Source organism: Hemicordylus capensis, chromosome 16, assembly GCF_027244095.1.
Source record: "Hemicordylus capensis ecotype Gifberg chromosome 16, rHemCap1.1.pri, whole genome shotgun sequence".
Classification (NCBI taxonomy): domain Eukaryota; kingdom Metazoa; phylum Chordata; class Lepidosauria; order Squamata; family Cordylidae; genus Hemicordylus; species Hemicordylus capensis.
The window spans coordinates 8,903,463-8,922,076 of record NC_069672.1 but is presented as its reverse complement, the minus strand read 5'-3'; the positions used below and the strand labels follow the sequence as shown (position 1 = coordinate 8,922,076).

The 18,614-nt window shown below is 48.6% G+C and overlaps 1 protein-coding gene across 3 annotated transcripts in view; it reads right to left on the bottom strand.

Annotated features, from left to right (window-relative positions):
* MEGF6 (multiple EGF like domains 6) overlaps window positions 1–18,614 on the bottom strand; it is a 206,267-nt gene that overhangs the window by 160,589 nt on the left and 27,064 nt on the right. For all 3 annotated transcript variants that reach the window (XM_053281573.1, XM_053281575.1, XM_053281574.1), the window contains exon 4: window positions 12,208–12,312. In XM_053281573.1, the coding sequence (XP_053137548.1) occupies window positions 12,208–12,312 (105 nt within the window). The remainder of the gene's footprint in view (window positions 1–12,207; window positions 12,313–18,614) is intronic.

The window sequence follows — 18,614 nt, the reverse complement described above, 5'->3', positions numbered from 1 at the left end:
AGGGGCTGGTTAAGAGCAGAGGAAAAACAGCAGTGCGGAGAAGTGAGCAAAGCAAAACCATTCAGGAGGACATAAACCCATCACGGGAGTCAGAGTCCCCCTGCTAACTGAGCAAAGAGGCACCTTTTAAAAGCGGTGATTCTCTTTCTTTCGCAGGGGGGGAGCAACTGGCCCTCTCCGTCCCCAGCACAATATCCCTCCAGTGGCTGTGGCAGGTGTCGATCTTATGTTTTGTTTTGTTTTAGATTAAGAGCACTTTGGGGGAAGGGAACCATTCTATTTAGTTAGTTACAACTGTGTAAACTGCTTTGGGAACTTCTGTTGAAAAGCTGTATATAAACATTCGCCCTATAGGAACATATGAAGCTGCCTGATACCGAGTCAAACCCTTGGTCCACCTAGCTCAGGATTGCCCTCACTGACTGGCAGCGGCTCTCCAAGGTTTTGAGCAGGAGTCTTTCCCACTCCTACCTGGAGATGCTGCCAGGGATTGAATTTGGGCCCTTCTGCATGCAAAGCAAATGCTCTGCCACTGAGCTACAATCCCCTCCCTTAAGGGAAATATCTTACAGCAGACAATACTCCTATGAAGTCACCCATCCAAATGCAAACCAGGGTGGGCCCTGCTTAGCAAAGGGGACCATTCCTGCTTGCTTCCGCAAGACCAGGTCTCTCCTCCCCATCTTGTCATACAGCAGGCTGCCCAGTTAGCAGGGTATGTGGAAAGGTGGTGTAGCGCTCCCAAAAGTCCCGTATCATACAAGAAGTCCCGTATCCGAGGCAAAAATCTCGTGTCCGGAACAGGATGCTGTTTTCCCCATATTTATTTATTTATTTAAGCAAGAGCCCCTGGTGGCGCAGTGGTAAAAACTGCCGCCCTGTAACCAGAAGGTTGCAAGTTCGATCCTGACCAGGGGCTCAAGGTTGACTCAGCCTTCCATCCTTCCGAGGTCGGTAAAATGAGTACCCAGAATGTTGGGGGGGCAATATGCTAAAAATCATTGCAAACCGCTTAGAGAGCTCCGGCTATAGAGCGGTATATAAATGTAAGTGCTATTGCTATTGCTATTTATTTATTTATTATTTTTACATTTATATCCTGCTCTTCCTCCAAGGAGTCCAGAGCGATGTACTACATCCTTGAGTTTATTCTCACAACAACCCTGTGAAGTAGGTTAGGCTGAGAGAGAAGCGACTGGCCCAGAGTCACCCAGCAAATCTCATGGCTGAATGGGGATTTGAACTCGGGTCTCCCTGGTCTTAGTCCAGCACTTTAACCACTACACCACGCTGGCTATTATTGGCAGAACCCGGGGCTCTCCCTCATCCCTTAATGCATTTGCATTGAGCCCCTTGAAGTCTGGGTGAAGTCCATACCCTAATGTAAAAGAAACCATGAAAGTTCACAAAAAGAAGCCCCAGTTGCCCTTGCAAACTTGCAGGAGCAATTGCCTGGTTTTATTTACATCTGGCAAGTGGCTAATTCTTTACTTATCAAATATAAATAGACCTACAGGATCCTGCTAGCCCACTCACCACTTCTGGCAGATTAAAAAAAAGCCTTTTAGTGAGACTTTCAGTGGGGAAGGTGCGGGGACATTGTGTGTGTGTGTGTGTGTGTGTGTGTGTGTGTGTGTGTGTGTGTGTGTACACCTGGGGGATTCTCTTAATTTCCTCCCTGACACTTGCTCTGTGTCTATGTGGGATGGTCTGTGTGAACAAGAAGCTTTGTGAAATCATGCGGCTTGTTTTTGTTGTTGTTGTTACAAATGCATTGCTACTCAGGCTTCTAGGATGACCCCACCCACAGATGACCCTGCCCCCCAGACACACACACACACACACACACACACACACACACACACCCCACTTGTGTCCCGTATTCAGGCAATGCAATGCTGGCAACCGTAGGCAGTTGTGGTGTATGCCAACCAGCAGTTCTTAAGGTAACCTGGTCCCCGCCTATACGGATCATGGACAAAAACTGATAACCAGTGTATTTGGTATAGAGGCGGTGCGACACGTGACATGTGCTGGCCAATCAGCCCTTTCCTAGAGGCCACATTTTGAACCAACTGGAAGTTTCCAAATGATCCCCAAAGGCAGCCCTGCATAGAGCGTTTTAACATCGGAAGCTGCCTTCTACTGAGCCAGACCCTTGGTCCATCTAGCTCAGGACTGCCTACACAGACTGGCAGCAGCGTCGCCAAGGTTGCAGGCAGGAGTGTCTCTCTCAGCCCTCTCTGGAGATGCTGCCAGGGAGGGAAGCTGGCACCTCAGAGGCTCTTCCCAGAGCAGCCACATCCCCCTCAGGGGACTATCTTGCTCACTCACACATGGAGTCTCCCATTCAAATGCAAACCAGGGCAAACCCTGCTTAGCAAAGGGGGACGTGTCATGCTTGCTGCCACAAGACCAGCTCCCCCTCCAGCTTTGATCCAAAGGCGTTTCCTCATTTCCATCTATCACGGATGACAACACAGATTCCGGCACTAAACAGGGCGTTGGATTAGAACAAGGGGTCCTAGCACCCTAGGGGTACTTGAAGGGCTACCGGCGATACTCAGAGCCCCCCTGCCCTCCTCCCCACCTGCAGACACCCCAATTGTTTCCCATCTCAAAATGGCCCACTTGAAGTGGGCGCCTCCTTGGCGATGCATACGCTGCGGAAGGGGAGGGAGGCGGGTGAAGGCCGTGCTTCTCGGCTCCCGATTGGCTGGCTACGTGCTGAAGCTCAGCCTATCCCCGGCAGCCCAGCCTGACTGACAGGCTTCAGAAAATTAGCACGGCGTACAGCCACTGAAATTAATGGGGCAAGCAAACTTGTCCCATTAATTTCAAGAGGACTGCTTAGGAGCGACCGTGTGGAAGCCAGTAAGCAGAAAAGCCTGTCTCGTGACGGTAATATATGAGAGAGAGAGAGAGATCAGAGCAAGTGCGTAAGCCGAAACGTCTTGCTTATTATATTTCTGTTTCGTTAGTCAACAAATAATGTTTAGATAATTATTTTTGATTAACAGCTTCCTTCTGGGATCCAAATGATTTATTTATTTATTATTTTATTATTGAAACTTGTATACCGCCCTTCCAAAAGGCTCAGGGCGGTTTACATTAACACACCATTAAAATCAGTTAATCATCAAAGCAAAAATAATAAAGCATAAAAACCATAATTAACCATTAAACACATCGTAAAACAACAATCAAATCATCAGAAGAATTTAAAAACAAGTTTTTAAAAGCTGAGAAAGCCTGGCGGAAGAGATGTGTTTTCAGGTGTTTTTTGAAAATTGCCAGAGATGGGGAGGATCGTATCTCAGCAGGGGGCGCATTCCACAATCTCGGGGCAGCAACCGAGAAGGCCCCGTCTCTGTGTAGCCACCAAACGAGTTGTTGGCAACTGGAGACGGACCTCCTCAAGTGACCTCAATGGGCAGTGAGGCTCATAGCGAAGAACACGCTCTCTTATACTTGTATGGAATTCTGTTTGCAGCTTTAGAAATCTCTCCCCACTCCCCGACAACTGTGTGTGTACAGGTGGACCTCGCTATATGCGGATCCACCATTCGTGTACCAGCGGTCGGGTGATTGACACCCAACCTCAGCATACGTATTAAGAAACTTGTCCACAAAGGGTTAATTCCACCTCTCTGCGGGTCGGAGGCAGTTGGAAATGACCGTGGAGGTCTATGTAACTGTACCTCTTTTATTGGTCAATGACTGAAATATCTGTCTCTCAGTCGTCATTTTGTGGCTCATTTACGTGAAAACCCCCACAGAAAATCATGGGGAAATTCTTTTTTTTTTTTTTTTAAGGACTGTTTACCACTTCTGGGGTTCATTGCTGGAGGCCTGAAGATCACAGTAGAGCCTTTATTTTGCCCTTTTAAACCTTTTTCCCCCATTTGGTGGGCAATTTTCAGGCCTCTGGGAACCTAACCCCTGCAATCCCATTGCCCCAATGACTCAGTATTCACGGTTTCTGCATTTGCGGTAATTGCAGAGAACTAGGGCTGCCAACACTCCATTGCCTGAATACGGGACACAAGTGTGTGTGGGGGGGTCATCCTAGAAGCCTGAACTCCGGCAAACGGGGCAAACGGGGCAAACGGAGCAAACATCCTAGAACCCCTGCTAACTGGGCAAAGAGGCACCTTTTTAACATGGTGATTCTCTTTAACAGGGGGAGAGTAACTGGCCCTATCCACCCCCAGGACAGTAACTCCAGTGACTGGTGCTGGAGTGTATCTTATGTTATCTGGTGTCTATCTTAGCTGTTTGGTTGGTTGGTTGGTTGATTATTTCTCTATGTAAACCACTTTGGAAGCTTTTGTTGAAAAGTGGAATATAAATATTTGTTGTTGTTTAGCAATGCATTTGTAAAAACAACAAAACAAGCCCCATGATTTCACAAAGTTAATGCATTTCCATCGGGTTAATGCATTTCCACTCTACTCCCGATCAAGGGGCTCCTTTCCTGTATGGCTACATCTCCACACACAGCTGTTCACACTTTTTAAACATCAGGAGCTGTGAAGATTAGTTCAGGAGAGGCGAGCTGGTCTGGAGGTGGCAGGCATGACCTGTCCGCTTCGCTAAGCAGTGTCCACCTTGATTGCATATGAATGGGAGACTAGATGGGTGAGCCCTGGAAGATATTCCCCTCAGGGGATGGAGCTGCTCTGGGAAGAGCAGGAGGTTCCAAGTTCCCTCCCTGGCAGCATCTCCAAGACAGGGCTGAGAGAGACTCCTGCCTGCCACCTTGGAGAAGCCGCTGCCAGTCTGTGAAGACAATACTGTGCTAGATAGACCAATGGTCTGATTCAGTAATCAGGGGCATAGCTAGGGAAGAAGGGGCCCATGTTCACCCCTCTCTCTGGCGGCCCCTCAGTGAGGGAGATAATGAAGAAAATAGGAGGGGTGGAGCTGGAGGTGGGGGCCTCAGAAGCTCAAGGGCCGGATTCTTTGAACACTTTAGCTCAATTATAGCTACACCCTTATTCAGTATATGGCAGCTTCCTATGTTCCTAAGGGCACAGGCCAGTTAGAGGGCGGTAATCTGCCCCCTTGGGCCACAGGACAACGGCTTTGTCCGCATTCTCGGCTCCACCCCGGAGGATTTGCAGAATCCACTTAAAACCGTCACAGAACGCAGGAGGATGTATTTGCGCTGGGTACCACATTCCAGCAGAAAGGCCCCAAAGCTTGTTACAACTCTGCAGGGAGCTGGCCATCAAACGCCTGCCCCCAGGCTGAAGGAGCTCTTTGTTTCCAGGGGGCGGGGGAGAGTTACGTTGGTTGGAGAAAACCTAAACCTGGCAGCTGTGGCGAGGGCCAAAGGGGAAACCGCTCCTTCTTGGGGCCTCTCCAGATGGTCCTTGGAGGGCAAGAATTGTTTAGCTTGGTGGTTGTGGAAAACCCAGCCATTGGAGGAGGAGGAGAAACAGGCCTAATGCAGGAATATTCTGTTTCCCCCAACTATATCCATCAATACTACATCACTGCTGGATTTTAAAAAATGGTCCACAACGATGCCGGGTTTAGGCACAAGCGAAACAAGCTTCAGCTTAGGGTCTCACATTATGAAGGGCCTTTGGATACATCTTGCATAAATTCAAGTGTGGTATGGTGTAGTGGTTAGAGTGCTGGATTAGGACTGGGGAGACCCAGGTTCAAATCCTTGTTCAGCCATGAAACTCCCTGGGTGACTCTGGGCCAGTCACTTCTCTCTCAGCCTAACCTACCTCACAGGGTTGTTGTGAGGATGAACAAGACCACGTATACCGCTCTTGGCTCCCCAGAAGAAAAGTGGGATAGAAATATAAAAATTGGGGAGTAAATAAATAAATGGGGATGTTGGTTCCAGAGCTAACCCAGTTCAAGGACCTTGAGACATAGTTCTGCAATGCCTCCCCCTCAGACATTAGAGTGCTCACAATGAGTAGGCCACTTGCATGAACTCCTAAATGGAGTACACCATGGGAGTACATACATATAAATCCTCAGGTGCCTATTGGACAGTACCCATGTCATCAGCAGTAACAAGCAACATTTTTTCTCATGCTACATGGCACCATTCTGTGATCGATCATCTTAATATTATTCACATTCTCTTGTCTTTAGAGGGCCTGAGAACTCCCCCTGGAAGGAGAGCTGGTCTCCAAGCATGACTTGTCCCTGCTAAGCAGGGTCTGCTCTGGTTTGCATTTGAATGGGAGACTACCTGCATGAGCACGGTAGGATATGCCCCTTAGGGGTGAGTGGCCGCTCTGGGAAGAGCATCTATATGTGTGCATGCAGAAGATTCCAAATTATCTCCATGGCAGCATCTCCAAGGTAGGGCTGAGAGAGACTCCTGCCTCTTACCTTGGTTACCAGCTGCTGCCGGTCTGTGTAGACAGTACTGAGCTAGATGGACCAACGGTCTGACTCAGTATATGGCAGGTTCCTATGTTCCCCTCCACCGTACTACTCAGGTGCTAGAGTACTCTTTCCTTTTAAGTAAACTTCATACACCAGCAAGGCTGCCCTTTCCCCCCTAAGACAGCCCCCACCCACCCACTCCACCAGTATGCTTACAGCCATTATGCAGACATGGGATAGCGCACTGCCGATATCTGATAGGAGCTCAGCTGTGTACAGTGCCAAGGAAAAATCCTTCTATAAAAACCATCTTGGCACAGCCCTCCTACACCTGGCCTAATGCAGCATGCATTTTAATAGCAAGGGAAATCAGTTCTCTCCTCCTGCGAGCTTTAAGCCGATCATTACGGGCTGCATGATGCAATGACCAGAACATCGCTCTTTGGCTCACTCCCCGGCTGCGATTTTGCACTCTGGTCCAATCCAAATGGAGATTCCAACTCCCTCCCAGAAAAGAGGACCATCTCCGTGCTGATCTGACAGGCTGAACTCAAACCAAAATCCCATGCAAAATGTGTACACAATTACACATTTGAGATACACAAAATGTGTGTCTCTGTGACTGGAGACTTGCTTTTGCCAGGAAAGCCGTTCCATGGTTCCTGGCCTGCCAAAGAATGCCTGTGTGTTGCAAAGGACTGCGGGGGGGGCTGTTTCAAGGAGGAAGGGGGCCTGATTTGGGCTGCGGCTATTCCTGCAGATGTCTCCCCTCATTCCCGCAATATTTTTCACCTTATCAAGCCATTACAGTCTCCGCAATTGCTTTCCAGAGCCACCTGGAGATTGATGCCGATTCTTGGAAGCTTCCGGCCGGTCCTGAAGGTCTGGAAACAATGAAGGGTACTAGCTTGACCTCTTAAACCTCACCATTGTTCTGCATGAGTCGGGGCCAGAACTGACACACAGCCCGCATTCTCACGTAAAGCGGAACTGCAGTTGAACGGGACAGAGGTTAGGCGGGCGTTACGTCCGAACGTGGGGAAATACAGTTTGGTGCGGTGATGGAACCGAGGGTTCAGATTTAGAACTCCAACCTAAACCTTCGGATTGTAACCTGAGGTTGGACACAGCCTGCCTGTCGTCCAAATTCAGAACTGCAAGCTGCATCCCCTGGAACAGGAGGGAGGAGCTTCCTCCCTCAATTCTGGTGTGACTGGCTGTCCCTCGTGGAAGAAGGAAGCGCACCCTCCTCCCTGCAGCAGTGATCCCTCTAACAGGGACCCCCAGGCATTGTGGACTACAACTCCCAGAATCCCCAAGCAAAAGCTATTGCAGCTGGGGATTCTGGGAGTTGTAGTCAACAACATCTGGGAAGCCCGGTTAGAGGGAGGACTGCTCTTCAGTCTTCCGGACTGCAGAGAGGACGCTCTCCCTGTCATCTGAATACATGTTTGCTGCCACCAGACCAGCTCTCCTCTGGTAAATGGTCTGTGGATTCTTTCTTAATGGGAGTGTGGGAACAAGGCCCTGATCCAGAAGTCCCAGTACCCGGGAAGACCAATGGACAGGAACGGCAGAGGAAAAAATGGCAGATTCCCACCACCATTTGGAACTCTGAAATTTACTGAACAACGCAAGATACCTTCAAACCAACCTAGGCTTTCCAAGGTCGGATTCAGGTCTCCTCTGATGTTATCCAATGTGGTTGAAATTGGGGTGTTTCTGACCTTCCCAGCCTGAACGTGCACAGCCCTAGCAGACAAATCACCCCCTCGGGACAGTCTTGTATTCTGTATTCACGTCATAATGATTTTAAACACTGCAAAAATTGAGGGCAGAAAGGGTGTTGCATCTGCTCCAACGGCTCATCTGAAAGAGGCTGAAAAGACCTTGCTGGTGCTTAACTGTCACCTGTAACGGGAATTAACATTCCTCAAAACAGCCGCTCCATGAAAAAGGTGAAGATGCAGAGTCAGCAGCTGGATCCGGGCCATCCAGGTGATTCCTTCAAGAGGCCCCCTGGGCTCCCTAAAGTGCAGCACGAATTCACTTCACGGAGGAATTCTCTGAAGCACGCCAAAGGTTGGTAGACTACCAAACTCAGGATTAAGGGAGAGCCATTGACAGTAGCAAAACACACACTTTGCATGCTGAAAAGTCCTAGGTTCAGCCCCTAGCATCTCCAGGTGAGGCTGGGAAAGACTCCTGCCTGAAACCTTGGAGAAACACTGCCAGTCAGAGCAGACAATATTGAGCTAGACAGAGCAATGGTCTGACTCAGTCGGCAGCTTCTTATATTCAGCCATACCTCCATGGCAGAGCACCTGCTTTGCAAGCAGAAAGCCCTAGGTTCAGCCCCTGGCAACTCCAGGTGGAACCGGGAAAGATTCCTGCCTGAAACCCCCCGAGAACCACTTCAGTATTGAGTTAGATGGGCTAAGGGTCAGATTCTGTGTAAGGCAGCTTTATCTGTTCAAGAGCAGAATGAAAAGTCCCTAAGATGACCCCAACCATAATAGTTAAGATTGAGATAATCTTGGTAATAGATAATATTAAGATAATAAATTTTCCATTGGCAAATTTTTAAGGGGGGTTCCTTTTTTTCAGGGGCTACATACTAATACACATACACATGACATACGTACATGCATGCATACATACACACATTACAGCAGTGGGGAAATGACTTGATTAGCAAGCCAAAGGTTGCCTGTTTGAATACCCACTGGTATGTTCCCCAAACTATGGGAAACACCTCTATCGGGCAGCAGTGATATAGGAAGATGCTGAAAGGCATCATCATCTCATACTGTGTGGGAGGAGGCAATGGTCAACCCCTCCTGTATTCTACCAATAACCACAGGGCTCTGTGGACGCCACAAGTCGACACCGAACTGACAGCACACTTTACCTTACATACTAATTATTGTATATCTATAATAAAACTAATGACAACGGGTACAGCAACCAATCTCAGAATTGGCAGTGAAGACACTGAAGTGATGGATAGCTTCTGCCTTTCAGGATCGACCGTCAACAGTCAAGGATCCAGCAGTCAAGAAAGACGCCGCAGACTAGCACTTGGTAGGGTTGCAATGAAGGCCTCAGAAAGGATATTTAGATGCCGTGACACGTCTACACCTACAAAGATTAGAATCGTTCAGACAATGGTTTTCCCCATTACACTCTATGGATGCAAAAGATGGGTTTTGAATTAGCAAGAAAAAGAAAAAGTAATGACACTTATGAACTCTGGTGCTGGAGAAGACTTTTGAGGATCCCATGGGCAGCCAGGAAAACAGACAAATGGATCATAGAACAAATCAATCCAGAATTTTCACTCGAGGCACAAATGACCAGGCTCAAACTATCATACTTTGGGCACATTATGCGAAAACCCAGCTCCCTTGAGAAGCCCATAATGCTGGGCAAAGTTGGAGGAAAGAGAAGAAGAGGATGACCAGCAGCAAGGTGGATGGACTCGATGACGACAGCAACGAATGCACCACTGAGAGACCTTCAAGGCCAAGTTGAAGAAGATCATCATGGAGAGAATCTATCTATGTGGTCACTAAGAGTCGGCACTGACTTGACGGCAATCAATCAATCAATAATAAAGCAGAAGAAAGATCACAACTCAACAAATGGTGTGTGTGTGTGTGTGTGTGTGTGTGTGTGTGTGTGTGTGTGTGTGTGTTTTTTTTAAGGATCCACCAGGCGATATCCGCTTAAGCATGGCAAAGCTGAAGCTTAAGATCGGGCTCTTTTAAAAGGTCCTGTGAACCTCTTATGTTTGGGATTTGGGCTTTTATCTTGGTGGGGGGCGGAATCTCTGCAGTTCATGTATTATGCGAAAACCCCATTAGGCAACTGAAAGACCTCTCTGAATTACAAGCTATCCAGAGCCCTCAGGGCTCCTTCCGGAGAGTTTCTCTGCTGTCAAGAACCGATTACACATTTCCAGGACATTCCAAATCAATAAAACCAGACAAAGGACAGAGTAGCTCCTGCCAGCCTTCCACGGATAGGTGGATGTTTAAATATCACGTACATGGAAATCCACAGGCAGGGAGCCCCACTCCAAGCAGCTCAGACACCCTTCCAAATTCACTCTTCACAGGGAGAGCCGACAACCCAAATTACGTTTCCCCCTCCTGGGGCGAAAGTTCATCAGATAGGAAGCCACAACCTTTCAAACCAATTTGTCAGCTGGCTTTGCCACCAAGAGAAGGTACAAGGGGTTCGTTGCATAAAATTTTGTAGGGTACTGTGTTCACACACTAGCCTCAATCAGACATAATAAAAATTGCCCAAGCAAGCAAGTGTATACAGGAGGATCTCATCGATTGCAAGGCCAGCACTCGGGGTTTCACATTTCCACGGTCAGATAATTAGCACCCAACCTCAGTATACGTGGAAAACAGGAGGGAGGAGTTAAGCCCACATATTGGGGGTGGCCGGAAATGACCATTTTGACTGCCGGAGAGATGAAAAACCCTAACTTCAAGTATACGTTGATGGGACCTGAGCTGTGGGTGACTGACCAGGAGAGGGATCTTGGGGTCTTGGTGGACAGCTCCTTGAAAGTGTCAACTCAGTGCTCAGCAGCTGGGAAAAAGGCCAATTCCATGCTAGGGATCATTAGGAAGGGGGTTGAAAATAAAATGGCTAATATTATAATGCCCTTATACAAAACTGTGGCGCGACCACACTTGGAGTAATGCGTACAATTCTGGTCACCACATCTAAAAAAGGACATTGTTGAACTGGGAAAGGTGCAGAAGAGGGCAGCCAAGATGATCAGGGGCCTAGAGCACCTTTCTTATGAGGCAAGGCTACAACACCTGGGGCTTTTTAGTTTAGAAAAAAGACGACTGCGGGGAGACATGATCGAGGTCTAGAAAATCATGCATGGTGTGGAGAAAGTGGAGAGAGAGAGATTCTTCTCCCTCTCACGCAACACTAGAACCAGGGGTCACCCCATGAAATTGATTGCCGGGAAATCTAGGACCAGCAAACGGAAGTACTTTTTCACACAACGCATAATCCACTTGTGGAATTCTCTGCCACAAGATGTGGTGGCAACCTGGATGGCTTTAAGAGGGGTTTGGATAGCTTCATGGAGGAGAGGTCTATCAACGGCTACTAGTCAGAGGGCAGGATGCCTCTGAGTACCAGTTGCAGGGGAGTAACAGCAGGAGAGAAGGCATGCCCTCAACTCCTGCCTGTGGCTTCCAGCGTCATCTGGTGGGCCACTGTGTGAAACAGGATGCTGGACTAGATGGGCTTCCTTGGGCCTGATCCAGCAGGGCTGTTCTTACTTATGTTCTTATGCCATTTGACAGTGCCATTTTATGGCTCAAAACCGGGACAAAACCCGTGATTTTCAGCCAATTTTTGGTGCTGTGGTTGGCTCTGCAGCATGGTAGGGCACTGGGGGGGGTCATTTAGGGGAGATTGGGGGCAATTTGGTTGGGAAACAGGGCAAACCCCACAAATTTGGGGGAACCGCTTGGAGTGGCGACAGGGAGTGAGCCGCCGCTGCCCAGGAAGAGCACCTCAGTGTGGACAACCCTCTTCTACCATTGCCAGCCGGCAACTGGCATTCAAAGGTAGACTGCCCCTGAAACGGGAGGCTCCACATGACCATGAGGACTAGCAGCCATTTTTTAGCTAATCCCTTGGGACAGCTCCCTCACCATCTCTAGTGACTTCGAATTCCACAAACGCGTTCTGCACGGGGGGCAAAGGGAAACCTGGTTGCCCCGTTGGTCTTCCCTTTCCCCCTTCCTCCGCAATACCCTCCTGGGGGATGATTTCTCGGGACGGAAAACGGCGACTCACCATACTGGCAGCAGGGCCCCTGGAAGCCGGCGGGGCAGTGGCAGACCTGGGGGGATCCTTCCAGGCAGTTCCCGCCGTTGAAGCACACGCCATAATTGCAGGTGGCTAGAAAGAAGCAAGATAGGGGGCACCTCGTGAGACAAAGGAAGTCGGGAGAGGAAGCTGTGGTGATGCTGTCTACTGAGTCAGACCCTTGGTCCAGCGGGCTCAGCACTGTCTGCGCTGACTGGTTCACACCCACAGCCCTGGCATCATTAGCCCCATATTCTGGCCCATTGATCTGGCTTCTCCAGGCCCCTTGATTTTTTATTCTACCCGCAACACACACACACACACACACACACACACACACACACACAGACAATCCTAGGAAGAGTTGGTCTTGTGATAACAAGCAAGAATTGCCCCCTTTGCTAAGCAGGGTCTGCCCTGGTTGCATATGAAAGGGAGACTTGATGTGTGAGCACTGGAAGATATTCCCCTCCGGGGATGGAGCCTCTCTGGGAAGAGCATCTAGGTCCCAAGTTCCCTCCCTGGCAGCATCTCCAAGACAGGGCTGAGAGAGAGATTCCTGCCTGCAGCCTTGGAGAAGACGCTGCCAGCCTGTGCAGGCAATACTGAACCAGATGGACCAAAGGTGTGACTCAGTAGAAGGCAGCTTCCTATGTCCACTGGCAACTCCCCTGCCTGGAGATCCCAACACAGAATGAGACTTAGTTATACAACTCCTGCTAATTGAGCAAAGAGGCACCTTTTAAAGGGATGATTCTCTTAGATTTAGCAGGGGGGGAGCGACTGGCCCTATCCAACCCCAGCACAGCATCCTTCCCGTGGCTGTGGCTGGTATCTGCCTTATGTTTCTTTTTAGATTGTGAGCCCTTTCGGGACAGGGAGCCATCTCATTTATTTGTTTGTGTATTATTTATTATGTATGTATTATTTATTGTTCTATGTAAACTGATTTGAGAATTTTGTCGAAGAACGGTATATAAATATTAGTAGCAGTTGTAGTACAGGCCAGAGCTTCTTACGGATTCTGTCCCATTCAGCCAGCCAGTCCATACGACGCAGCAGAAGAGAGAAGCATCGGACAGAACCGCCCTCACGCATCGGGCATTTTTAAAGCGAAGATCCAACACAGTGCTCGGCTCCAAGCTGTGGCTCTTTCTGTCCAGCCACAAATTAAGCACAAGGGGACTGAACTGGCACTCCGGCAAGGGCTCTGTGCCCCTGGACGAGGTCCAGAGCAGAAGACTTTGATTCCGCGACAATGGCGCTGCTGGACTCGAGATGCCGTTCCATAGCAGCACATTGCTCAGGGTTACCTTTCATGAGCTGCCTGGCTTTGGGTGCGAAACTTCAGGACAGCGGACACGGCTGGGATTCCAGAGGTTCGAGCCAGTGAAGACCTCTGGGGCACATACAGTGTGTGTGCTGCGGCACATAGGTTGCTGCCGCATACTGAGTCAGACCCTTGGTCTATCTAGCTCAGTGTTGTCGTCACAGACTGGCAGCGGCTTCACCGAGGTGGCAGGCAGGAATCTCTCTCAGCCCTGTCTTGGAGATGCTGCCAGGGAGGGAACTTGGAACCTTCAGCTTTTCCCAAAGCGGCTCCATCCCCTGAGGGGAATCTCTTGCAGTGCTCACACTTCTAGTCTCCCATTCAAATGCAAACCAGGGCAGACCCTGCTTAGCCAAGGGGGCCATTCATGCATGCTACCACCAGACCAGCTCTCCTCCCATTCCCCTCACACGTAGGAGAGGCTGCCTCTTCAACATACCAAACTGCCTTTTACCAACAGGCAGGCCATATAGAGTACCACAAATCCCAAAGCAGCAAGAGAATATAACAGATGCAGGAAACAGATTTACTAAAATATGAGAGAGAGAGAGAAATATAACAAGCCCAACATATACATATTTGGGTACGTGCTCTTCATCCGGGGATCCGGAAATTATACAAACGATTACTTGCTTTTGTTATAGATAATACAAAAGTTACTTCCTCTGCTTAACGTTGTATACTTTAAATTTAGCTTAATTTAAGATACCATGAACTGCCAAAGGGCTTTTTTGTACACAGTAAAAAAACTGAAATGTAAGGAGCAACGATTAGACAACGGATTAAAGATCACAGGGGCAAAAATAAAACTGAAAAAAACATGATAAATTCTTGAACCAAAGGATCGCAAAGCACTATCCATAGTCCATAGGTAATTTTTAAAAATGCAAAGAAACACTCACCAAAACAAACCAGGTTTCTAAAGAATTCCTTCCCAAGAAACCACAGTCTCCAATAAGAATAATTCATACAGCTGACTCCAGAAAAACTGGGAAGGAGGAAGCTATACTCATCATTATAAGATACACCTGGGTTAGCAGAGACAGGTCATTGAACCAGGTCTAGTTTAACCCATGAAGTGCCAAACTGCCTCCTCCCAAAGAGTTCCTTCTTAAACAGAATCCTGTCCTTCCAGACAGAGACCTCAAATTCAATCCTCTGTGTGCTCTTATGTTAAGGTCCCGAATAGTTCTGCAGGAGCCAGTGTGTTGTAGTGGTTAGAGTGCTGGACTAGGACCGGGGAGACCCGAGTTCAAATCCCCATTCAGCCATGACACTCGCTGGGTGACTCTGGGCCAGTCACTTCTCTCTCCGCCTAACCTACCTCACGGGGTTGTTGTGAGGATAAACATAACCATGTACACTGCTCTGGACTCCTTGGAGGAAGGAAAAGCGGGGGGGGGAGTTTGTGCCATCGGGTCGGTGTCAACACCTGGTGACCACAAAGCCCTGTGGTTTTCTTTGGAAAAATACAGGAGGGGTTGACCATTGCCTCTTCCCGTGCAGTATGAGATGATGCCTTTCAGCATCTTCCTAGATCGCTGCTGCCCAATATAGGTGTTCTCCATAGTCTGGGAAACATACCAGCAGGGATTCAACCCAACAGCCTCCTGCTCTCTAGGCAGGTTACTTCCCTGCTGCATCATTAGGTGGCTCTTTTCAAGGAGAAAGAGTGGGATATAAATGTAAGAGGAAGGAAGGAAGGAAGGAAGGAAGGAAGGAAGGAACTAGGAAAGGACTAGGAAAGTAAGTTCACACACGATCATTATTTTCTCATTAGAGGGGCACCAAAAACAATTCGGGCAGCTGCATCCGAAACGTTGGGGGGGGGGGGAAGCAGTAGTTTTAAGTATGAGACCCACAGGTCTAGTTTTTTAAAAGTTTAAAACATCGTGAATGCAAAACCATATTAAAACAGTTAAAATCCACAAAACAAGTTAAAAAAAAATCAGAAGATAAAAAAACATATTAAATAATTCAACCGCTCAGCTAAAAGCCTGAAAGACATGGAGTCTCCCATTCAAATGAAAAACCAGTACGGACCCTGCTTAGCAAAGAGGACAAGTCATGCTCGCTACTACAAGACTGCCGCTCCGGGAGGATACATGTCTACCTGAGTCCTAAGTCTGATCTTAAGGGGTTAGGCGGAACTCTGCTGTTGCTAATCAAAACATAAAATGCCCGGCAAAAAAGGGCCAGCAGTCTGGTAGTAGGAAGTACATTTGTATGTTTTAAAATTGTATGTTTGTACATTTGTACATTTGTTTGTATGTACATACATTTGTACATACCATTTGTATGGTACATTTGTTTGTATGTACATTTGTACATCGTACATTTGTACGTTTTAAAATTGGTCCAGCCATCTGTGGACAGTCACCATCACTGTGTAAGCTGATCTACCGGTCAACATTAACTAAGCTACTGCTTAAGATCTTCACACTCTGCTGAAAACCAAAAATCCAGTCCTTATTTGCCTCTCCTGATTCTTCCTTTGAGAATTCCAAGAGAAGTGTTTACTCTCTACATGGCGCTTTCTCCCTGCAGACACAGAATGCGATGGATATTTATATACCACTTTTCCAAAAAAGAGTTCCCAAAGTGGGATACAAAGAGACAAAGATGAATGAAAATGGCTCCCTGTCCCCAAAGGGCTCACAAAAAGAAACATAAAATAGACACCAGCAACAGCTACTGGAGGCGTGATCCACTTGTGGAACTCTCTGCCACAGGATGTGGTGACAGCTGACAACCTGGATGGCTTTAAGAGGGGTTTTGGATGACTTCATGGAGGAGAGGTCTATCAATGGCTACTAGTCGGAGGGCTGTTGGCCACCTCCAGCCTTGGGGGCGGGGTGCCTCTGAGTACCAGTTGCGGGGGAGTAATGGCAGGAGAGAGGGCACGCCCTCAACTCCTGTCTGAGGCTTCCAGCAGCATCTGGTGGGCCACTGTGCGAAACAGGATGCTGGACTAGATGGACCTTGGGCCTGATCCAGCAGGGCTGTTCTTATGTTCTTATGAGGGATGTTGTGCTGGGGAAGGATACGGCCAGTTGCTCTCCCCCCGCCGAATAAAGAGAATCGCCACTTTTTTAAAGTGCCTCTTTGCTCAGTTAGCAGAAGTCTTTCTTTCCGAGCGTAACCTCCCTCTGACCAAGCTATACAGTTGCCTTGTGTTTACTAAGCAAACACGGCGTTTGAGCAGATAAACCGATGCCTCTTCGCTGCTTGTTGACTTTGGGATGAAGACCACGGCACCCGTGTTACATCTTGTTTCTTTATGGACTCAGACCAAATGCAGAGAGAGGAAATTCAAAGAGTGTTTGGCTAAGTCCCCCGGGGGAAACACCAGCCAGGGGATTTACTGTCTTCAGCTGGGTAAAGAAACAGGACACCCACAACCTTCCTGGGCAGGAACCGAAAGGGAAATGACTTGACGAGCAAGCCAGAAGGTTGCCAGTTCGAATCCCCACTGGCATGTTTCCCAGACTATGGGAAACACCTCTATCGGGCAGCAGCGATCTAGGAAGATGCTGAAAGGCATCATCTCATACTGTGAGGGAGGAGGCAATGGTCAACCCCTCCTGTATTCTACCAAAGACAACCACACAGGGCTCTGTGGTCGCCAGGAGTCGACACCGACTCGACGGCACATTTTACCTTTACAGAAATAAAGTTACTACTACTACACCCACAACCACTGGGTGACCTACGTACCATGCGGATTTGTTTTAGCAAAACCAACAGAAATAGAATTTTTCCAGGAAAGACTCCTACCTGAAACCACAGACAGCCACAGAGAGTGAAAATCAGGAGTGGAACATAGGAAGCTGCCATATACTGAGTCAGACCCTTGGTCCATCTAGCTCAGGATTGTCTGCACTGACCGGCAGCGACTTCTCCAAGGCTGCAGGCAGGAGTCTCTCTCAGCCCGATCTTGGAGTTGCCAGGGAGGGAAAATGGGACCTTCCGGATGCAAATGCTCTTCCCAGTGGCCCCATCCTCTAAGGGGAATAAATTACAGTGCTCACGTGTCTCCCATTCAAATGCAGACCAGGATGTACCCTGCTTAGCAAAGGGGCAAAGTCATGCTTGCTACCATAAGACCAGCTCTCCCTCCTTGTCCAGGAGTCCTTGTCCTTCTTCACCATTTCATAAGATCATAGGAAGCTGTCAGACCGAGTCAGACCCTTGGCCCATCTAGCTCAGTATTGTCTTCACAGACTGGCAGCGGCTTCTCTGCTCACTGCTCACATCTGGCTCTCTTTCCCAGGCTGGCCGCGGTTGTGTGAATGGGCCTACTCCATATCCAAAGAAAGATGGAGCTACCATTTCTGCTGGAGCACACACGCACACACCCCACTCCAGTGACCTTTATTGGCTTCCTTTCCCCAACTTCACAAGGTTGCTGGAGAGGAGACGCCTTCTGAATGCTTTCCAAAGATCTCTGTTAACCTGGAATCTCTCTAGATTGGAGGGGCAATTGGTCAGAATCTGGGGGCCTAGGATGCCAAACCAAGAGGGAAACCCAAAGGACGCACTCGAGGTTGTGGGTATATCCACTCCTAAACCCATGACGGCCCCATCTATCCTCCATCATCGTGTATTTGCCTAGATCCAAGGAAGAGGAGAGCTGGTCTTGTGGTAGCAAGCATGACTTGTCCCCATAGCTAAGCAGGGTCTGCCCTGGTTGCATCTGAATGGGAGACCACATGTGAGCACTGCAAGATCTTCCCCTCAGGGGATGGAGCCGCTCTGGGAAGAGCAGAAGGTCCCAAGTTCCCTCCCTGGCAGCATCTCCAAGATGGGGCTGAGAGAGATTCCTGCCTGCAACCTCGGAGAAGCCGCTGCCAGTCTGTGAAGACAATACTGAGCTAGATGGACCAATGGTCTGACTCAGTATATGGCAGTTTCCTATGTTCCTGAGATTGTTGGGAACTGGCTAGCAAGACTAAAGGTAAAATGTGCCGTCAAGTCAATTTCGACTCCTGGTGCCCACAGAGCCCTGTGGTTTTCTTTGGTAGAATACAGGAGATTTAAGCAGATTTTAAAAACAAAAGGGCTT